The sequence below is a fragment of the Myxocyprinus asiaticus genome, chromosome 35, assembly GCF_019703515.2.
Source record: "Myxocyprinus asiaticus isolate MX2 ecotype Aquarium Trade chromosome 35, UBuf_Myxa_2, whole genome shotgun sequence".
In the NCBI taxonomy this organism is placed as follows: domain Eukaryota; kingdom Metazoa; phylum Chordata; class Actinopteri; order Cypriniformes; family Catostomidae; genus Myxocyprinus; species Myxocyprinus asiaticus.
The window spans coordinates 7,183,300-7,202,837 of record NC_059378.1 but is presented as its reverse complement, the minus strand read 5'-3'; the positions used below and the strand labels follow the sequence as shown (position 1 = coordinate 7,202,837).

Genomic DNA, 19,538 nt, shown 5'->3' with positions numbered 1-19,538 from the left:
TTATGTAATTTCATATCAGTTTTTTCTTCATCTTTTAACTGGAACCCTTTGATGCATCAATTATTAAATCACAAAGGAAAAAAAAATCTTGTTTATTTTACTTAAAAAAGCAAAAATATTATCATTCCCAATCTTTTTTTTTCCACCAAAAGTATTTTGAGAGAGGTACCCATTTGTCCACTGCAAGGAAAGATAACAGTAAATATTCTAGAGGTACTTGGTACATCACTTAAAGTTTAAAACTCTTTTGTTTTTTAGTGTAGTGTTTGATTGACAGGTAAGAATGGAATTATGAATTTCATGCATATAATGATGAATAAGAATTACAGATAGTCACTCATGGTGGTTTGAATGTAACATCACACCTAGAATGTTGCAAAAAGTTTTTAAAGATCTGCCCACTGCAGTGGACACCATGTATCAAAGGGTTAATTGTGTGCTAAAACACTTGCTTCAGAACCTTATGTCCTACATATCTGTGTCTTTGTCCTCTTTAGCCGTCCCAAGACGTCCTTCAACTGGTTTGTGAACCCCATGAAGACGTTTGTGTTCTTCATCTGGAAGAAATACAAGAAGTACATAATTGCTTTGATCATTCTGGTTATTCTGGGACTCTTCCTCTTCCTCATCCTCTACACCTTGCCTTCACACATCAGCCAGCTTATTGTCAATGGATGAGGAGATGGTAATGCAGCTAAATGCTAATAAAAAATAAATAAATTGCCCTTCAAGGGATAGTTCACCCAAAAATGAAAATTATCTCATCATTTACTCACCCTCATGCCATCCCAGATGTGTATGACTTTCTTTCCTAAAGATATTTAGAAGAATATCTCAGGTTTGTAGGTCCATAAAATGCAAGCCAACAGGGTCCAAAACTTTTAAGCTAAAAAAAAGCACATAAAGGCAGCATAAAAGTAATCCATATGACCCCAGTGGTTAAATCCATATCTTCAGAAGTGATATGATAGGTGTGGGTGAGAATCAATCAATATTTAAGTCCTTTTTTTTTACTATAAATCTCCACTTTCAAACAGCCCACTTAAGCGTTCTTCTCTACTGAGTTCTTCTTTTGTTTTTGCTGATTTGCATTCTTCATGCCACCTACTGGGCAGGGAGGAGAATTTACAGTTAAAAAATGACTTAAATATTGATATGTTTCTCAACCACACCTAACATATTCACTTATGAAAACATGTATTTAACAACTGGAGTCATATGGATTACTTTTATGATGCCTTTATGTGCTTTTTGGAGCTCTCAATTAAAAAAAAAAAAAAAACAATTTCCTCAAGAGGCAACACATGAGAAAAGAATATATATATATATATTTTTTTTTTTTTTTTTGCGTGCTAGCTGACAATTAGCATGCGGTACTAACTAATTTCACCTAGTGAAATGTTTTTTTTCACAGTGCGGTTCAGGGCTTCCTCAAGGATAAGTAAATGATGACCGAATTTTTATTTTTGGGTGACCCATCCCTTAAATGGAAAATACATAATAATAACATAATAATAAGACTTCAAGTATACAAGCAATTGTCTGACAACAAATTCAGTGATGTAATATGATCATGTAATTTCCAATCATGCCGCTGATTTTTATTATATTCATTTTGATATAGTTTTTTAAATATTCTGGGATTGTTTTGATAACTGGAATATAGTCATTCTGTTGTAAATATTAAAGATCGTTTAGGAAAACCTTGTCAGTTGTTTTTATAAAATTATCTTGCATTGTTAGGCACAACTTTTCATGTACACCGACATTCCCTAAAATGAATTTGGACAACAAAGTAATTTTACTGGAGAACTTATGGAGACAAAAGATCTTGCCATATCTAATTTAAGAAAAAGTGCTCTTTGATTTACATTTATACTGTCAGACCTCATAATTCTCATGCCAGTTTTTCAAAAATATTTCCAAATGTCGGGTTTTTGAGGGTATTATTTGGAGAGGTAGAGAAAGTTCAAACATATCAGTTAGATTTATCAGTCCTGGGCACACATATGATAAATGGACTGAGATCCAGCCATGAGAAAATACACACTACTGATTTCATGAGACTGATGCTCGATCTATTTGATGAGATGACATTTGTCATACTAACTTACATTGATTTACAATCATAATGATATAAGTCACAAAAAAATCTCTACATCTCCAGAAAACACTGTACCTCCTGGTGATATTGTTGGACTGTTCAATGGACCTTTTGGCCAGACTGGTAAAACAATTCTGTTTTTCTCATACAACATAATAAAATGAAAAGTGGTAATGTGTCATATTATGCCTTTAATGATAGTAAATTATGTGTTTCACTGTCTTGCCTCCAACACACTGCTCTGTGTGACTCTGGTCTTATCTTGTAGTATATTATCTGACAACACTCAACTGAGATAATTGCCTTTGGTATAGAGAAGGGTAATTACATAGAATGTTCCAATGAAGCCTAGGCTGTCACATGGGAATACAACTAAAAACTGGGAGGTAATGGACGTGCAAATTATCACTTGATAACACCCATGGTTATGCCCCTGAATGACTGTGTAATGGATCTATACATCAGCATAACACACGGTTATGATGTAAGGCCCCCTAACAAAAAAGTACCAAAAAATGGTACTACCCTGTTTTTGTTTGGACACGTACCATGGTATTCTTTGAAGTACCTTTGAGTACTTTTTAAATATGATGAATATGGTAATCATGGTATTATTACCATCTGATACCATCACTGTACTTTTTTATAAGAGGGACATTTTATGATCTCTCTGAATTTATGTCGTAATTGAACTGTCTCTCTCATTTTATCGCCCATTTTAGAGGATGTACTGTAACTGAATTTGACTGTTCTTCCATTATAATTTACCACTGCGCTGGAAATATGTAATTAAACTGTCTTATTATAATATTTTTATAAAGACATATTCATTCAGTTAATTCAGTTTATTGCCACCACTGTATTCTTACCAGCCAACCTGATTATAAAATTCAGTTAATTCAGAGTTACTCAGAGATAATATTTGGCACTGTAAGTGATGTTTTGTCGGATAACTTAAAAAAAAAAAAAAATGCTTTATTCAAAAATATGACTGTATCAACCTGACTTCATTAGGTTACACCAATAAATGTACATTTTAAAGGAATAGTTCACCCAAAAATGATAATTCTCTTTTCATTTACGCACTCTTGTGCCATCCCAGATGTGTATGACTTTCTTTATTCTGCTGAACACAAACGAAGATTTTTAGAAAGTATCTCATCTCTGTAGGTCCATACAATGCAAGTGAATGGTGACCAAAACTTTGAAGGATATTATACGTAGGTGTGGTTGAGAAACAGATCAATATTTAAGTCCTTTTTACTATAAATTGTCCTCCCTACCCAGTAGGTGGCGATATGCATGAAGAATGCAAATTGCCAAAAACAAAAGAAGTGGAATGTGGTAGTGAAAGTGAATATTTATAGTAAAAAAGGGCTTAAATATTGATCTGTTTCTGACTCACATATAATATCGCTTCTGAAGACATAGATTGAACCACTGGAGTCATATGGATTACTTTTATACTGCCTTTATGTGCTTTTTGGAACTCCAAAATTCTGGCCACCATTCACTTGCATTGTGTGGACCTACAGAGCCAAAAATCTTTGTGTTCAGCAGAAGATAAAAAGTCATACACATCTGGGATGGCATGATGGTGAGTAAATGATGAGAGAATTTTAATTTTTTGGTGAACTATCCCTTTAAGTGTAAGATCAAGTAGAAATAGTTCCTGTGGTAACAACTGCCTGTATCCTTACTATTGAACTAAACTTGCACTTACTGTACAAAAAAAAAAAAAAGAAAAAAAAAGAAGAAAAGAAAATCCATCTCAGTCTTCTGCGCTAGCGCCTATACTACTCCAGCCACCTTGAAAACTTGTCACTACAACACTGCAGATGTTTTTGTATGACAAATTGCTTGCTATGTTCCTCATTTGTAAGTCACTTTGGATAAAATTGTGTGCTAAATGACAATGTAAACGTATCATTTTTTTACAGTATGTAAAGTGTTTTGTTTGATAGTTAATTAGTTATTTGTTGGTTTTTATGAGTACAGTCACCCAAAAACTCTCTATTGATATTTTACAGTGCAAGGGCAATAATGAGAGGCAGTGGTTATGTTGTGTTCAGGTTGAACACACCCAGGGGCGGATCTACAAATTTCTTTATGGGGTGGCATGCAGAATATGAGGGGTTGCAACAACAAAGCAAATGCTCATGCGTAGTTCTTATGGATTAAGGTACCAAGCATCATTGCAACAAGTACTAGTTCATTAATTGGAGTCACTATCAAATTACAAATGTCCATGAATTTGTGATACAACTGCATTTCTACAGGAACCACATAGTAACCATTTTGCTACTGATTTACCAACATTAATATATATATATATTTCTTTTGCATAATTAAAATTAAGTAATAATTTATATCTCCAGAGCACCAAGACATTGTCTATTAAACATGTCAACAAATTCTAAATGTTCCTTAGCTTGACATTTAGAACCGGCACTCTGGACTAAACTTCACCACCTATGTTAAGTGTACCCATGGATGGAAAATGCATGCATATCCCATGTTATTCTGCTAATAAAGTCCTGAAGGCCTATCACCTTTGTAACAGCTGGAATAATCCATTTGAAAGCGAAGATTAACACAAAGTTAGGTCTAAATAAAAATAAACTGTACAGAAAGTTGTACTGTGGAGGACAGTGCTGCATAATTATGTTATGCACAGTAAAAGATTCTTTTAAATGACCTGTTTTGATCAACAGTAATTCTTAATGACCGATTCAAGCACCCAAATAAATATTTCACATAATATGGTAATTTCATTTCTAAATCAGTCTTGGGATTTTGTTAATCAGTAGATGAATACATAGATCAGCACTTTGATTAAGAACATGACTGATTGATCTAGTGGTAACTTTTTGCCATTATTTTTTAGAGGTTTTGGATTCTAATTCGTCCAAATATTATTATTATTATTTTTTTTTTTTAGATTGCATCTGTACATCAGTGGATGGGTGTTTAACAATAAAATGCAATAAAAGATGCAAGGAGATGAGAGTAGCGGAAACACAGACACATTAATTGACAGTTCTGTATATGAAAAAACAGCAAACTCAGAATTTCAGACAGCGCCAACCACAAACTCTCGCTCCAGCAGCACGGACACGGGGGAAAAAAATCAATATGCGCCTGTGCGCCAGTGAACGAGATGACACAGTTCACGAACAACCCTCTCCCATCACACAACCCAGACATGAAACCAAGGCCGTAGCCAGGAAATTACTTTTGGGTGGGCCTCATTTAAAATGGATGGACCAAGTTTTCGCCCAACTTTTATTTTTTGCCAAATTTTCCTTAACATTAGAGAAGTGTTGCATGCAAACCGTTCTTCACACTTTCAGAAATCAGAATGTATGTATTTTTTAACTATTATATAAACATATATTTGAAGTCAAAGAATATCTCTGATATTCTGGGTGGGCCTGGGTCTAATTTGGCTGTGCCACCCTTGGCTACGCCACTGCATGAAACAGTTTATATAGGGAGGAAACATACTCCGCACCGGTGCGCCCCATCAACAATCAGCTCACCTGGTTACCGCACACCTGAGAGTGATTATGAGAGAGGGAGAAAAGAGAAAAAGACAACACACAAACAATACGGGCGAGAATGCCATCACAATGGGGGACACGGAAAAGAGCGGGAGCTGCGGCAAAACAACACTGATAACAGCCGCAACAAACACTTATCATAACGTTCAAAATAACACATTCCATCGCTGGATCGCCAGTCAAAACACACACAGATGAAATAGAAACTCCTAATCAAGAACTGGAGATGTTTCCTCTGGATTATACACATACCTGACGTAAGCTATTTCAAAACCTGGTGAGGACACGTTTCACCCGTCTCAACCCATAACTGACAGCGACAGGAGTGCCATCACATGCCACAGAGTAGTATTGCCAAAATTGTACGCTTTTTTTTTTTTTACTTTGTTTTTTTTGCAAGCAACATAAAATCATATATTAATATAGATAACTGAACGGTTCAAGATTATAATTTTTATTCAATTTTTAGGGGATCATAAAAGTGAAAAAAATCACTGTCTGCTGCGTTTTGTTTTAAGGTGTTTTTAGGTTTAATGATTCTAACAATCACTTAACTTACTTGTTTTGGACATTTCCTTCATCTAACTTACTAAACTATTTACTAAGCTGTTCATACTCTCACTGCTGGGTGATGAGGTACCAGCTGTCTCTACTTGTTGCTTCTGTCTGTTTGCAAAAACACCACTTACTCATTTGGACCTGACATCTTACTGCACTCATTAAGTTTGATGTTTGTAATAGTCACTTTTTTCTCACCCACACATATAATATCTATAATAGTTTTATGCTATGATTGGTTGCAGCTGTAATCAATCAAGCTATGGGTCTGTAGTAATTTGTATGTTTGGTGAGAGTTTAGGCACTTTGACATGAATAAACCCCTACACAATGTCAAAATCAACGATAATATTCTTACATTTCTATTTGATAAATTTGGATACTTATGCTGGGGTGACAATGCTTTTTCTTAGGGTGGCTTTTGCCACCCCATGCCACCCCGGTAGATCCACCCCTGAACACACCCGTGAATGAACAGCTTGGAACTATGCAGCAGAAGTCACATGGCTCTCTGCAGGGCAGTTTGGGCTGTCTTGGGTAGAGAAGTGCTTGCGGCTGATTGAGTGAAACTCTAATCAGAGGTGACAGCTGGGATAGGTGACTTCCAGGCTTTATTAATGAAGCGCTATGGCATGCTCTTTTCTACTCGCACAAACCAAAAGGCAGGCAGTGCGTGGCTACAGTTCCCCTTTTGGAAAAGTTTTAGCTTTCCTCTGATGTTCTGTCTTTGACATAGCAGTTCAAAGTAGTTTTTATGTGCACATGTGAATAATGCAAATTAAAATGTCCATTACTGTCCAAGGCAAGGCAAGTTTATTTAGAAACACATTTTATACATATTCATACAGTATTTCAAATAGCTACACATAGAAATGATGAAGAGAAGGAAAAATATAGATACATATAAGTCAGTGTTAAAATCATTTCTATTCTGGTTTCAATACAAGATAAGCTCAATCTACAGCATTTGTGGCATAATGTTGATTACCACAAAAATTCGCCTCGTACCTCTTGTTCTTTAAAAAAATCCGGGTTGCAGTGAGGCTCTTACAATGGAAGTGAATGGGGCCAATCCCAAAACGTTAAAATGCTCACTGTTTCAAAAGTATAGCCACAAGACGTGAACAATATGTGTGTTAACATGATTTTAGTGTAATAAAATTGCTTACTAACCTTTTCTGTGTAAATATCAAATTTTACAACTTCATTGCCGTAACATCGCAACGTAAACCCTAAAATGACCGTAAAAACTACTTTATAACAACTTTACTGTTAAAACAAACACAGGTTGTGAAAGAAGAATAAGATAATGCAGTGCAAACAGTAAAGTGCAAGTTTTTAGTCTTCATTTGAATGTGACTACGATTTGTGCACATCGGGCCTCTTCTAGAAGCTGTTTCCATGTGCGGACTAAATAATAATAATAATAATAAAAAATATAGCTGTCCACTAAATATTTTATTCTGTATTTAGCTACCTTAAAACAATGTATTACTATTAGCAGTATTATAAAAAATAAAATAAAAAAATAAATGAATTTTTTTCTTAAAAATTAAAATTAATAATTAATATTATTTATTAATTCAATTAGTCAGTCATTACGTATCAGTTTAACTAAGAACACATAACTTTGCAATGTAGGATTATATAAAAAATATTTAATTGTAAAATTATATTAATATACGATTAGACTTCAATGTATATGTTTCAAACCATCACCACTACCGGATATGGTGAACCACATTAGTCGCTTATAACAGTTTCATTGATGTGCTTTGTGTGTACATCGTCCAACTGCGCATGCGTACTATTGAACGCTCAGCGCCTGTTTCCTCTTTATGCGCTTTCACCACAACAGCCAAACATGGGTTTGTGTAGCTGAAAATTCACACTGCTGCACTTTACTCTCGCAAACAGTCAGACATAGCCAGCTACTTCATCTTCAACAAAACCATCATTTTAATGGGGTTTATGTGAAACATTTCTTTTTATAAACGTTTCTTGGTTTTCTTTCAAAATGCCTGAGTTAATATCGGTGGATGAGTTTATTACGGAGACTTTGGAGGACTACAGCTCTCCAACCACCTCTTCCTTCTACACCAAAATGACAAGTTGCAGAAATACCGCCAACAATATCGAGGAGGTATGGCATTGCTTCTTTATTTGCTTCTTTTTTCCTCTGTTAAAGCACCTTATCGAAATGCCTCTGACAGCTGTAAATTGCACAGTATAATTAAATGTCCAGTTGTTGTGGTGTCTTGTCCCGTCCAACACCAGGAGCCGGTCTGAATATGAGAGCTGCAACTGGCTTTCACATACTGTGCTTCAAACAGTACTACAGTAGCTTCTAAAGGAAGATACTGATGCTCTTTGTCTTGTTGAATCCCAATTGTGGCTGAGCGCAGTCCATTTCCAAAACCCCAAACTATGTATTTTTGCGTTTCCCAAACAAAATCGTGAATTAAAGTAGGCTATACGGAATATTGTAGTTAAGTAACCGGGGAGCTTTATTAAAGCTGATAAAATTTGGGGTCTATTAGTGGGGCCGTGGCACATACATTGCACAACTGAAAGAGGAAGGATCTCTCGTGTCCTTGTATGTGTTAACAGTCAGCAACATTTCCTCATCTTTATTACAAATTAAATTGCACAGAATGTTTTGCAATCTTTTGTTTTATTATTATTATTATAATTTTTTATAGTATGCATTAGCCTATTTCTTATATTGCCGCTATCTTGCACAATTTGGCACATCAATTGACAGGTGTGTTTCAAGATCAATGCAAGTTAAGCTCAATTGACAGCATTTATTCCATTGATTAGAATACCTTTAAAAAAAATCGACTCATCCTTCGCTTAGCTTTTAAGAAAAAAGCACAAATCGCGGTTAAAGTGAAACGCTTACAATGGAAGTGAATGGGGCCAGTTCAAAATCTTTAATATACACTCTGTTTCATAAGTATAGCCGCAAGACAAATACATTATACGTGTTCATGTGATTGAAGTGTGATTAAATCACTTTCTAGCCTTAGTATAACCATATTATATCTTCATTGTCATGAGGATGCAATGTCGGTGTCATGCCAGATTTTGACTCCCTATATCCTTATGTTTAGGGGTAGGTGTAGGGATGGGCTTTAGCGGTAAGGACCAATGACGGTTAGGATTAGAGTTAGGGGTGGGAGTAGGGGTGGGCTTTAGAGATAAGAGCCAATCAGGTAGCGGGGAGTTAGAATCTGGCACAGAGTCAAATTTCGGCACAACACTGGTAAACCCTGTAATCTAGTAAACATCGTAACGCCAGTACATTCCTGATTTTATCACACTAAAATCATGTAAACAGATATAATATTTACGTTTTATGGCTATACTTTTGAAAAAGTGTGTATTTTAATGTTTACCGACTGGCCCCATTCACTTCCATTGTAAGTGTCTCATTGTAACCACAAATTGTGTTTTTTGTTTTATTTTGTTTTTTAATAAATGAGGGATGAGTTGAAATGTTTTCTTTGTGGTAATCAATGCCACAAATGCTGTTGACTGAGCTTAACTTGTATTAAACCTGGAACATCCCTCCTTGGGCGTCATAGGCTTTTGGTGTATTATCTAGAGCACGAGCCTGTCATCCTGCGTGCATTAAGTTACATAAACAAAAGCCGGCTCAGGTTAGGGATTCCTGGGTATTCTGGCGTAGATAAGGACCTCACTAATGACCTGCCAATTAATACAGTATGACTGTGATTTACACAACTGAGACGTGTCGGATGAGCATCCTTTGTTGTTATTGGAACAACATTCCTATTAACCCTAACCCTAACCCTTCAATAACAATAACGTTGTGCAAAGTATTTTAACTGCTATTAGCCTAAGTCATTTATTCTTTGTACTTTTCAGTTTGGGTAAAGGTTGCACCAATTTAATGGATGTAGCCAAGTCAGGGTGATAACAATTGAATTCTGACTGCCATAATAAGGGTGATATAGTGGAATGTGAAGTAACCATGGTGATGACCTGGGCTATGCAATACACGGCCATATAATCTGAACAGTGCAACGCGTTACATGCTTGTTTGGGCTTTATGTGACAAGATGAGATCCTGAATATCTAGTGAGTGTTGCACACGCACAGCCCCAGGGGGTTTAGGACAACACAGAATACAGAGGAGATCTTAGTGGAGGTCTTTCTTAACCCATCTACAGTCAGCTTCCCCTACCCTCATCATAACCTCAGCCTTTATAATAAAAATCTCAAGACTGTTCTCTGATCAGCCCTTATTTAGGAAGGACACCTCTGCTAAATCTGCTTTATTGCATATTTTAAAGGCACTGAAGCGAATCCCACTGTTTGGACCAGCCCCTCTAAAGTCTTTTTAGAAGCACAGGAGGGTAAATATAAAATGTGTGACTTCAGTTGTGACACTTGATCATGTTTTTGGCTATTACTCACCTCCACACTATCGTTCCAAATCTGTATGCTGTTTTTTTTTCAGTGGAACAGGAATATTTCAAAGAATCTTTTGGAAGCTCTTTTCCATAGAACAACAGTTCATATTGACCACTATGAAAAACATTAAAGTAATACAAAGCACTTTTGCACTCACTGGAGGAGGGTGAGATTATCAGTGAATGAAATTTGTGTTACAACATACGGCTGATTCTTGTGAAACCTGTCAAGAATATGTCCTGGTCATATTTAAACCCAAATCAATACAAAAAAATATGAAATTATATTTTGCAAAAATGAAATGATGGCTACATTTGTGATCATTAAGATTATTTTGCATTTTGCTTTATTTTTCCAGGACACTTAAAGGAATATTCCAGGTTCAATACAAATTAAACCCAATCGACAACATTTGTGACATAGTGTTAAGTACCACAAAAAATTATTTCAACTCATCACTCCTTTTCTTGAATCGACGTACATTTTTGTGTTAATCAACATTATGCTGCAAATGCTGTTTATTGAGCTTAACTTGTTTTGAACACGGAATATTCCTTTAAGTACATTTTACTCCCCCCACCCCACAATTCTCATTACTGTAAGGCCTGATTCACACATGCTCCGTGGACGGTTGCGTTTGGGCTTTCTCATTGGCCGCATCTCTTCTCTAGGTTCCTACGGCAATGGCGGGCAGTCACGTGCACTTGTTTATCAGCGTACTTGTCTATGATTGGTTAATATATTAAAGCCCATTTCAAGTCAAGTCAGTCCACTTGGCGGTCATCTTTGGAACGCTCCCGGGCAGACTGGGCAGCTATTTTCGACATAAAAGTACAGCTCCTATCTACTTGAATGGAGAAAGACCGAAATCTCCAAAATGGTTGGTCAAGATTACGATCAAAGAACATTTTTTAAATCAGCAGTAAAATCTGACTACAAAAGTATCATAAATTGTGCTGCTTTACCTCAGATTACACTAAAAAACTATTTTTTTCAGGCTGTATCAGCTAATGCACATGTGCGTTCTTGATTTGATTGACAGGCGATGTCTTTATGATTGGCTCTCTAAGTTGGGCATTCCAATTACTCCCATTCATTTTAATACCAGTGGCCCGTCTCTTCTAAACTGTCTCTGTATATATACAACAAAGTCCTGCAGTTTATTTATTTATTCATTCTTTCCTTTATTTAGTTATTTTGTGTTTGTATGCAGACCTATACATTGTATTGTACAGTAGGTTCTGTTTAAATATTGTTTATTTGCTTTTGCGTCTTGTCTATAATCTCCTGATTATTTCGTTTTTCTGGTACACCCAAAGCCGCTGAGTTCAGTGTGAGCCACATGGCAAAAAAAGGCTCTACGCCGAAACTATCCGCTCACTGCCGCGTCTGGGATGCTTCTGTAAAATGTCACCTCACGACTCACGCTTGCAATGTGAAGGTTGTAATCTGTTAACATAGGCGCCCGAAACAAAAACGTGCTGCTCACACCCTGCTCACGGAGGATATGTGAAACCGGCCTACGTTTGAACATTTTACTTTTACAATTTCCATTGTTTTCAGTGATGATTCTCATTACCTTAACTCAGTATTTTTTTTTTGTGTATTACAATTAAAAAATGCTGTTGTACAAAAATAAAAAATAAAAAAAATCAGCGAAAATGAAAGGCACTATCAACTACCAATACTTTAAAATTCAAATAGCATATAATTTTCTTTAACGTTGCGGTAATAAGAATATGGCAATGACCATTTTTTCTGTGATACGATAATTAGAACTGGGGGGTAAAATGTGCGTAACTGTTACGAAAATGTAAAAAATCTTAATGGCCCTAAAAATAGCTTTCATTTTTTTATATGCAAAATATTATTTTCTGTTTGTTTCTTTTGATTTAAGTAAAATATGACCAGGACATTTTCTTGACAGGTTTCACGAGAATCACCCATACTGATTTGGAACAACATGAAGTTGAGGACATAATTACAGATTATAATATTTGGCTGAACTATCCCTTTAAAGAGGACACATTTGAAGGGAAATAAAGCAATACAGATGCTCTCTGCATTAATCTGTGGTGACCTCAACACAGACAATGGGAGCCACATGCCCTAATATGGACCTTGTTTTGGTCATGTGGCTTAATGACAAAGAGGGGAGAGATTTCCCTAGACATTTGTGATTCTATACACACCCCAAGCTATCTCCCTTCTACACATCATGGTGCTTGTGCGTTCCCATTAAAACATTCCCATTGTATGTTGCTGAAAGTAAACTGAAATGAGGGCCGAGTTGGGATTAGCACTGAAGAGGAATAATGAGAAAGATAATTGGAGTGCTTGGATAATCTGCCACACCAACAGGGACAGGGGAGGCTGTTGTGTCACGCCTTGTTTTTCTTGTAAAGTAATGCAGGTTTACCCATTAATTCACCTGAGTGGAGACACCTGATATTACTATTATCTTCATTTCAGAGCATTTGGTGAGAGTAGTTGAACAAAGACAAAGAGAGGTTTTCATCTTTGCACCATTGCAAGGAATAGTGGGAACACTTTACAATAAGGTTCCATTTGCCAACATTAGTTAACTACATTAGTTAACAGGAACCAAGATTATTAAATGCTGTAAAAAACAAAAAACAAATATATTGTTCATATTCATGTTAGTTCCTAATGCATTAACTAATGTTAACAAATGGAACCTTAAAGTGTTACCGGAATTGTTCACCCAAAAATAAAAGTCTGTCATAATTTACTCACTTTCATGTCTTTCCAAACTCGAATGGCTTTCTTTCTTCTGCGGAACACAAAAGGAGATGTTTTAACAAATATGTCTGTCTTTTCAGTACAATGGCAGTGGAAAGTGATTCACTTTCAAACTCCTAAAAGGATGCAAAAAGTATCATAAAAGTATGCTGCGTTCATGTGCTATCGGAATTATCCTTCTCCCCACTTCTGAAGTGGTAATTTCGAGTACCACGTGTTCAAGTGATTTGTTGTCGGAAAGAACAGGGAACATGAATTCATTCATACATATTTCTTGAGGAACTTTTATTTTGACACCATAATACATATTAACTCAGCTTGCTGACATTAATGGAATTTGGGTCAAATACAAGCTATTTTCACGGTGTAAAAATGTACAACATGCATAAAATGGTTGCTGATATACATAAATGAATATGACCGGAATAGTAAGTGATAACAATTAGCTGAGATGAAACGAGTAGTGTTCGGCTGGTCATGTGATTTTAACATGGCCTCCCCAATGTGCGGACCCTTTCCATGTAGAATAAAGCAGCTTTTATAAGGTTACTGATATGACTGGAGTCTTAATTTTAATGTGAGTGGTCATGATTTCCTACATATATTGCAAAATTACAATTAATTTCTTTAGGATTTAAACTTTTTTTTAAATTACTGAATGCACCTTTATGATCTAAAGGTGTTTTTAAAGATTTCCTGTTTCAGTGGCATACCCAAAATTAAAGGCTAAGAAACTGCTGAAAAATCACACAAAAACTTGAGCCAAAAATTTACTTTTTTTCTTATTTTTCTGATTTGACATTATATATCGCAGCTTTTGTTTTGTCCCCACCTGTACCTGAGTAAAATTTTGTGTTGATACAACAAAGCAATCAAAAGTTATAGCATTACAAAAATAATTTATCCTAGTGTCCAAAAATGTCTCCAAACAAAAAAGCATAATGATTGTACATAAGAACTAATTACACATGCAACTACAAATCAGTTCCATTCTGTGTCATTTGAGCCATCATCGAGTCTGTGTCATGTACTTGGTGCCATCTCCTGGTGGCCATATGTATTTAGAGTGAATAATCCTCTCTGCCCATATTTGGATAATTTTCACCTCTGGTTGCAGCAAACTGAATCCTAATATGATTGGTTTAGCGCTCCATGAAGTTGGACAATGTATAACATCATTTCCGATCAAATCTGTGCATAAAAAACATAGGCTGGTTGAATTTTACTCTTTGAGAGCTTTCCAATGACATATGTCACATGGCTATTTGATCAGTTTGATGTTTTTACCGATGACAATAATATGTGCTGAGCAAATTTATTAATAAAATTATCAAAATGGAACACTTGTGATTTGTCTGCAAATTTCAAAGCACTTGTTCAGTGTTGGTCATAATGCCTGTATGCATTGTAAAGCACATCTTTTAAGCTTTAAAAACGATACCTATTTTGTGTTGATTAAGATAGTTATTTTTTTCTCATGGGCCTATCCTAGCTTAAATGATTAAGTCATTTTTCAGTGAAAGTCCATTGCACGTTAATGAGTGCTTTGAGAGAAGCTTGTTCATGTGAGAACTTGCATTGTTTAGCACTAAAATACATCATGATAATACATCATGATGGCGCCGCAGATGGCTGCCTCAGTGTGGAGCGCTCCTATTGTTTTGTTGTTTTTGTTTGTTTGTCCTGTGTTTAGTAATCTTTTTCCAGTCAGTTTTACCAGAGACGGACTGCTAAACATTCGACAGCTATACCAGTCAATCTTTTCCCAGATTTTGAATATTCTGACATTTTGTTTGACATTTTAGTCGGAGGCACGGCTGTGTTGTTTAAATGCGCTATGAGACGCAGGCGAGGGAGATGAGCAGGCGCGCTGGTCAATCTCCGACGGTGTGGCTTTCGAACAGTGCTGCCGAGCATTCATCTTGCGAATCTCCGCTCTCTCCCTAACAAAACGGAATAACTACATCTCCTCACCCGCACAAACAAGGACTTTTCAACTTCTGTTGCCTTGTGCTTCACAGAAACTTGGCTGAGTTTATTCTGGTGAGTGTGTATATCGCGGCAAATGCATGTTTGAATGCCGCGCTGCAACAGCTGACTGATCAAATCACAGACACAGAACAACAATACCCGGACTCAGTTATTATTATTCTTGGGGATTTTAACAAAGCAAACCTCACACGTGAACTGCCCAAATACAAACAACACATTACATGCCCCACCAGAGACAGAAATATACTGGATCACTGCTACACAACAATAAAGGATGCATATCGCTCTGTTCTTAGAGCAGCTTTGGGACTATCTGATCACTGTCTGGTTCATCATCTTCCAACTTACAGACAGAAATTAAAATCTGCTAAGCCTGTAGTAAGGACTGTAAAGAGATGGACCAACGAAGCAGAGCTGGAACTACAAGCCTGCTTTGACTGCACTGATTGGAGTGTTTTTGAAGCTGCAGACACCAATCTGGACGAGCATACAGATACTGTAACATCATATATCAGTTTCTGTGAGGATATGTGCATTCCTACTAGGACTTATTTAACATTTAACAATGACAAACCATGGTTTACAGCAGAACTCAGGCAGCTTCGTCAGGCCAAAGAGGATGCTTACAGAGTTGGGGATAAAGTCTTGTACAATCAGGCCAGGAACACACTGAATAAGGGAATCAGGGTGGCTAAAAGAAGATACTCTGAGAAGCTGAAAAACAAGTTTTCAGCTAACGACCCTGCATCAGTGTGGAGTGGCATGAAACAACATACGAATTACAGGACTCCTATCCCCAACCCTGTGGTGGACCAACAACTGGCTGACGACCTGAATGTGTTCTACTGTAGATTTGAAAGGCCCAATGTCACACCCCACACCCACTCTGACCTTCACTTCACTTCACACAAACACCAACACCTCCTGCAACCCCCCTCCTCCCCCCTCCTGCTACTCAACCTGCACTTAAGATCGGTGAAGATGATGTGAGCCGCGTCTTTCGAAAACAAAGGATAAGGAAAGCACTTACCCAGATGGCGTTTCACCTGCTTGTCTTAGATCCTGTGTTAACCAGTTGGCCCCCATCTTCACACAGATCTTCAATAGATCACTGGAGCAGTGTGAAGTCCCATGCTGCTTCAAACGTTCCACTATCATCCCCATCCCAAAGAAACCATAAATCACAGGACTTAATGACTACAGACCTGTCGCCCTGACATCTGTGGTCATGAAGTCATTTGAGAGACTGGTGTTGGCCCACCTGAAGGACATCACTGGACCCTTTCTAGATCCCCTTCAATTTGCTTATCGAGCAGACAGGTCTGTGGATGATGCAGTCAATATGGGATTGCATCATATCCTGCAACATCTGGACAGACCAGGGACATATGCAAGGATCCTTTTTGTGGACTTCAGTTTGGCTTTCAACACCATCATCCCAGCTATACTCCAGAATAAATTACACCAACTCTCTGTTCCCATGTCTATCTGTCAGTGGATTACCAGCTTTCTGACGGACAGGCAGCAGCTTGTGAGACAGGGGAAATTCACTTCCAGCACCTGTACAATCAGCACTGGTGCCCCCGGGGATGTGTGCTCTCCCCACTACTCTTCTCCCTCTACACCAACGACTGCATTGCCAAGGACCCCTCTGTCAAGCTCCTGAAGTTTTCAGACGACACCACTGTCATCGGCCTCATCTGAGATGACAATGTGTCTGCATACAGAAGGGAGGTTAAACAGCTGGCTGTCTGGTGCAGTCAAAACAACCTTGAGCTGAACACGCGCAAAATGGTGGAAATGATTGTGGACTTTAGGAGGAACCCCCCCAACACTGTCCCCCCTCACCATTCTAAACAGCACTGTGGCAGCAGTGGAGTCATTCAGGTTCCTGGGCACTACCATCTCACAGGACCTGAAGAGGGAGACCCACATTGACTCATTGCGAAAAAAGCCCAGCAGAGGTTGTACTTCCTTCGCCAGTTGAGGAAGTTCAATCTGCCACAGGCGCTGCTGATACAGTTCTACTCATCAGTCATTGAGTCTGTCCTCTGAACTTCTATAACAGTCTGGTTTGGTTCAGCTATGAAATCGGATATCAGAATACTACAAAGGACAGTTACTATACACTTCCAGAGTGAGGAAAAAGGCTGGAAAAATCACTCTGGACCCCACTCACCCTGCTCACTACATTTTTGAACTGTTGCCTCCTGGCCAACGCTTCAGAGCTCTGAGCACCAGAACATTCAGGCACAGGAACAGTTTTTTCCCCCAGGCTATCTGTCTCATGAACAGTTAAAACTGCCCCTTTGAGCAATAATTAATGTGCAATACACAGCTTAGTCTTTTTATATTATCCAACACATCCTACCTCTTCTGCCATTACATTCCCTTGCACTGTACATAACAGATTTATATTTAGATTTGCACTACGTATGTGTGTGTGTGTGTATGTATGTATATATATATATATTCATATATGTGTAATGTAAGTATATATATATATATATATATATATATATGTGTGTGTGTGTGTGTGTGTGTGTGTGTGTGTATGTATATGTATGTATATGTGTGTGTGTGTGTGTATATATATATATGTGTGTGTGTGTGTGTGTGTGTATATGTATGTATGTATATTTGTGTATATATATACTGTATATATATACTGTATATATATTGTCTATTGTGTATTCTATCTATACTTTTTATTTTCAATATCTATTTTTTTATTCAATTTTAATTATTTTTTGTTGCTTTTTATCTTGTTGCTGTTTTTGTATTGTTGTGTACTGGAAGCTCCTGTCACCAAGACAAATTCCTTGTATGTGTAAGCATACTTGGCAATAAAGCTCATTCTGATTCTGATTCTTATTCTAAAAACAACACAAATTATATTTTTATTAAAATATCGCCTTCATAAAGTCAGGGGTTTGGAACACAACGGTGAGTAAATTATCACAGAATTGTCATTTTTGGGAGAAATATTCCTTAAAAATAAATTAAAATGATCTTTTCAAAGGTCAAAATCATTAATAACCCATTTTAACAAATTGGTTAAATTATGTTTTTTTTAATAAAAAAATCATTAATAACCCATTTTAACAAATTGGTTAAATTATGTTTTTTTTAATAAATCAAGTAAAATTGCAACACTATGCCAGTGGATGTATTAACAGGAGCATGTTCTCATTTGGTTCCATTTCAGTTGTTTTCACTGGCGTCATTAACTTGATCTCAAAGCAGTTTCATTTTCTGTGACAGATTCACTTGAATATTCTCATATATACTAAAGTTACCTAAAATACCGGCTAGTATGTTAAAATGTAATTCATTCCTCATATAATGTGTAAAAGAGGATCAACGGTATCAGTGCCATTCTAAGCTCTTCACAAAAGTGTGCATGGTGTTTTGAATCAAGAATGAATAGTTGGATAAAGACAATTGTGTTATATTAGGGCAATAATATGAAATCTTTTTTTCTAATTCAGTTAAGTAGAACGGAAAATTCATAGGATAAATTTTCTTTGTAACATTGACCTAACCCAATAGGGTTGGTATGACATTACTTCCCTTGGGACCCAGTTAAATGCATTATTGTGGATTAATCTAGCATTTAGTGCTATGAAAGCCAATTAAATGCACTCACCTTGTGATTTCCCAAATGTGTATCCCATTATCTTAAGGACTTCAAGCTTTAATTCAATATGTTATAAAGCTGTCCCAATGTGGCAGCAAAAATTTGTTGCAATCGCAAAATAAACCATAAAAACATCTGCTGACTACATGATAAACCTGCTCTGGATTCTTCATGTGGTTAGGCTTCATCTGAGTGGGTTGCTTTTAAAGCTATTTCTGAACAAGAGTTGTTAGAATTGAGTGTGTGTTGTTTTTAATCCTCAAACCACTCTCTGTCTTTAGGGCACTGTGACCACAATATAAATAGCATGCCATACCACATTATATAGAGACCCACCACAGGACCTAAATAACCTGTCAGAGGCAGCTCTGGGTCTGGACTACACCATTCAGATAAACTAATGGGCCATACCAGATTACAGTGGGAGAGTGACTATGAAGGGTCTCTAGACACTTTTCACTTTATCTTGCTCACA

The 19,538-nt window shown here is 36.8% G+C and overlaps 2 protein-coding genes and 1 long non-coding RNA gene across 4 annotated transcripts in view; 2 read left to right on the top strand and 1 right to left on the bottom strand.

Moving 5' to 3' along the window:
* fer1l4 (fer-1 like family member 4) overlaps positions 1-2,640 on the top strand; it is a 46,454-nt gene extending 43,814 nt beyond the window's left edge. The window contains exon 46 of the mRNA XM_051672914.1: positions 498-2,640. Coding sequence (XP_051528874.1) covers positions 498-678 — 181 coding nt within the window. The 3' untranslated portion in view covers positions 679-2,640. The remainder of the gene's footprint in view (positions 1-497) is intronic.
* LOC127426251 (uncharacterized) lies at positions 35-19,480 on the bottom strand. The gene is made up of 3 exons (XR_007894760.1): positions 19,073-19,480; positions 13,426-13,462; positions 35-557 (listed from the first exon to the last, which is right to left on the bottom strand). It is a non-coding gene; the product is annotated as an uncharacterized LOC127426251 (long non-coding RNA).
* The window catches only part of LOC127426176 (arf-GAP with SH3 domain, ANK repeat and PH domain-containing protein 2-like), a 71,527-nt gene continuing 60,059 nt past the window's right edge, over positions 8,071-19,538 (top strand). The window contains exons 1-2 of one of the 2 annotated variants that reach the window (XM_051672795.1): positions 8,296-8,368; positions 10,548-10,610. Coding sequence is in view for 1 of the 2 variants with exons in the window: in XM_051672794.1 (XP_051528754.1) it covers positions 8,243-8,368 (126 nt within the window). In the remaining variant the exon portion in view is untranslated. Of the gene's footprint in view, positions 8,369-10,547; positions 10,611-19,538 lie in introns of both variants that reach the window. The other variant, XM_051672794.1, reaches the window with a different exon arrangement.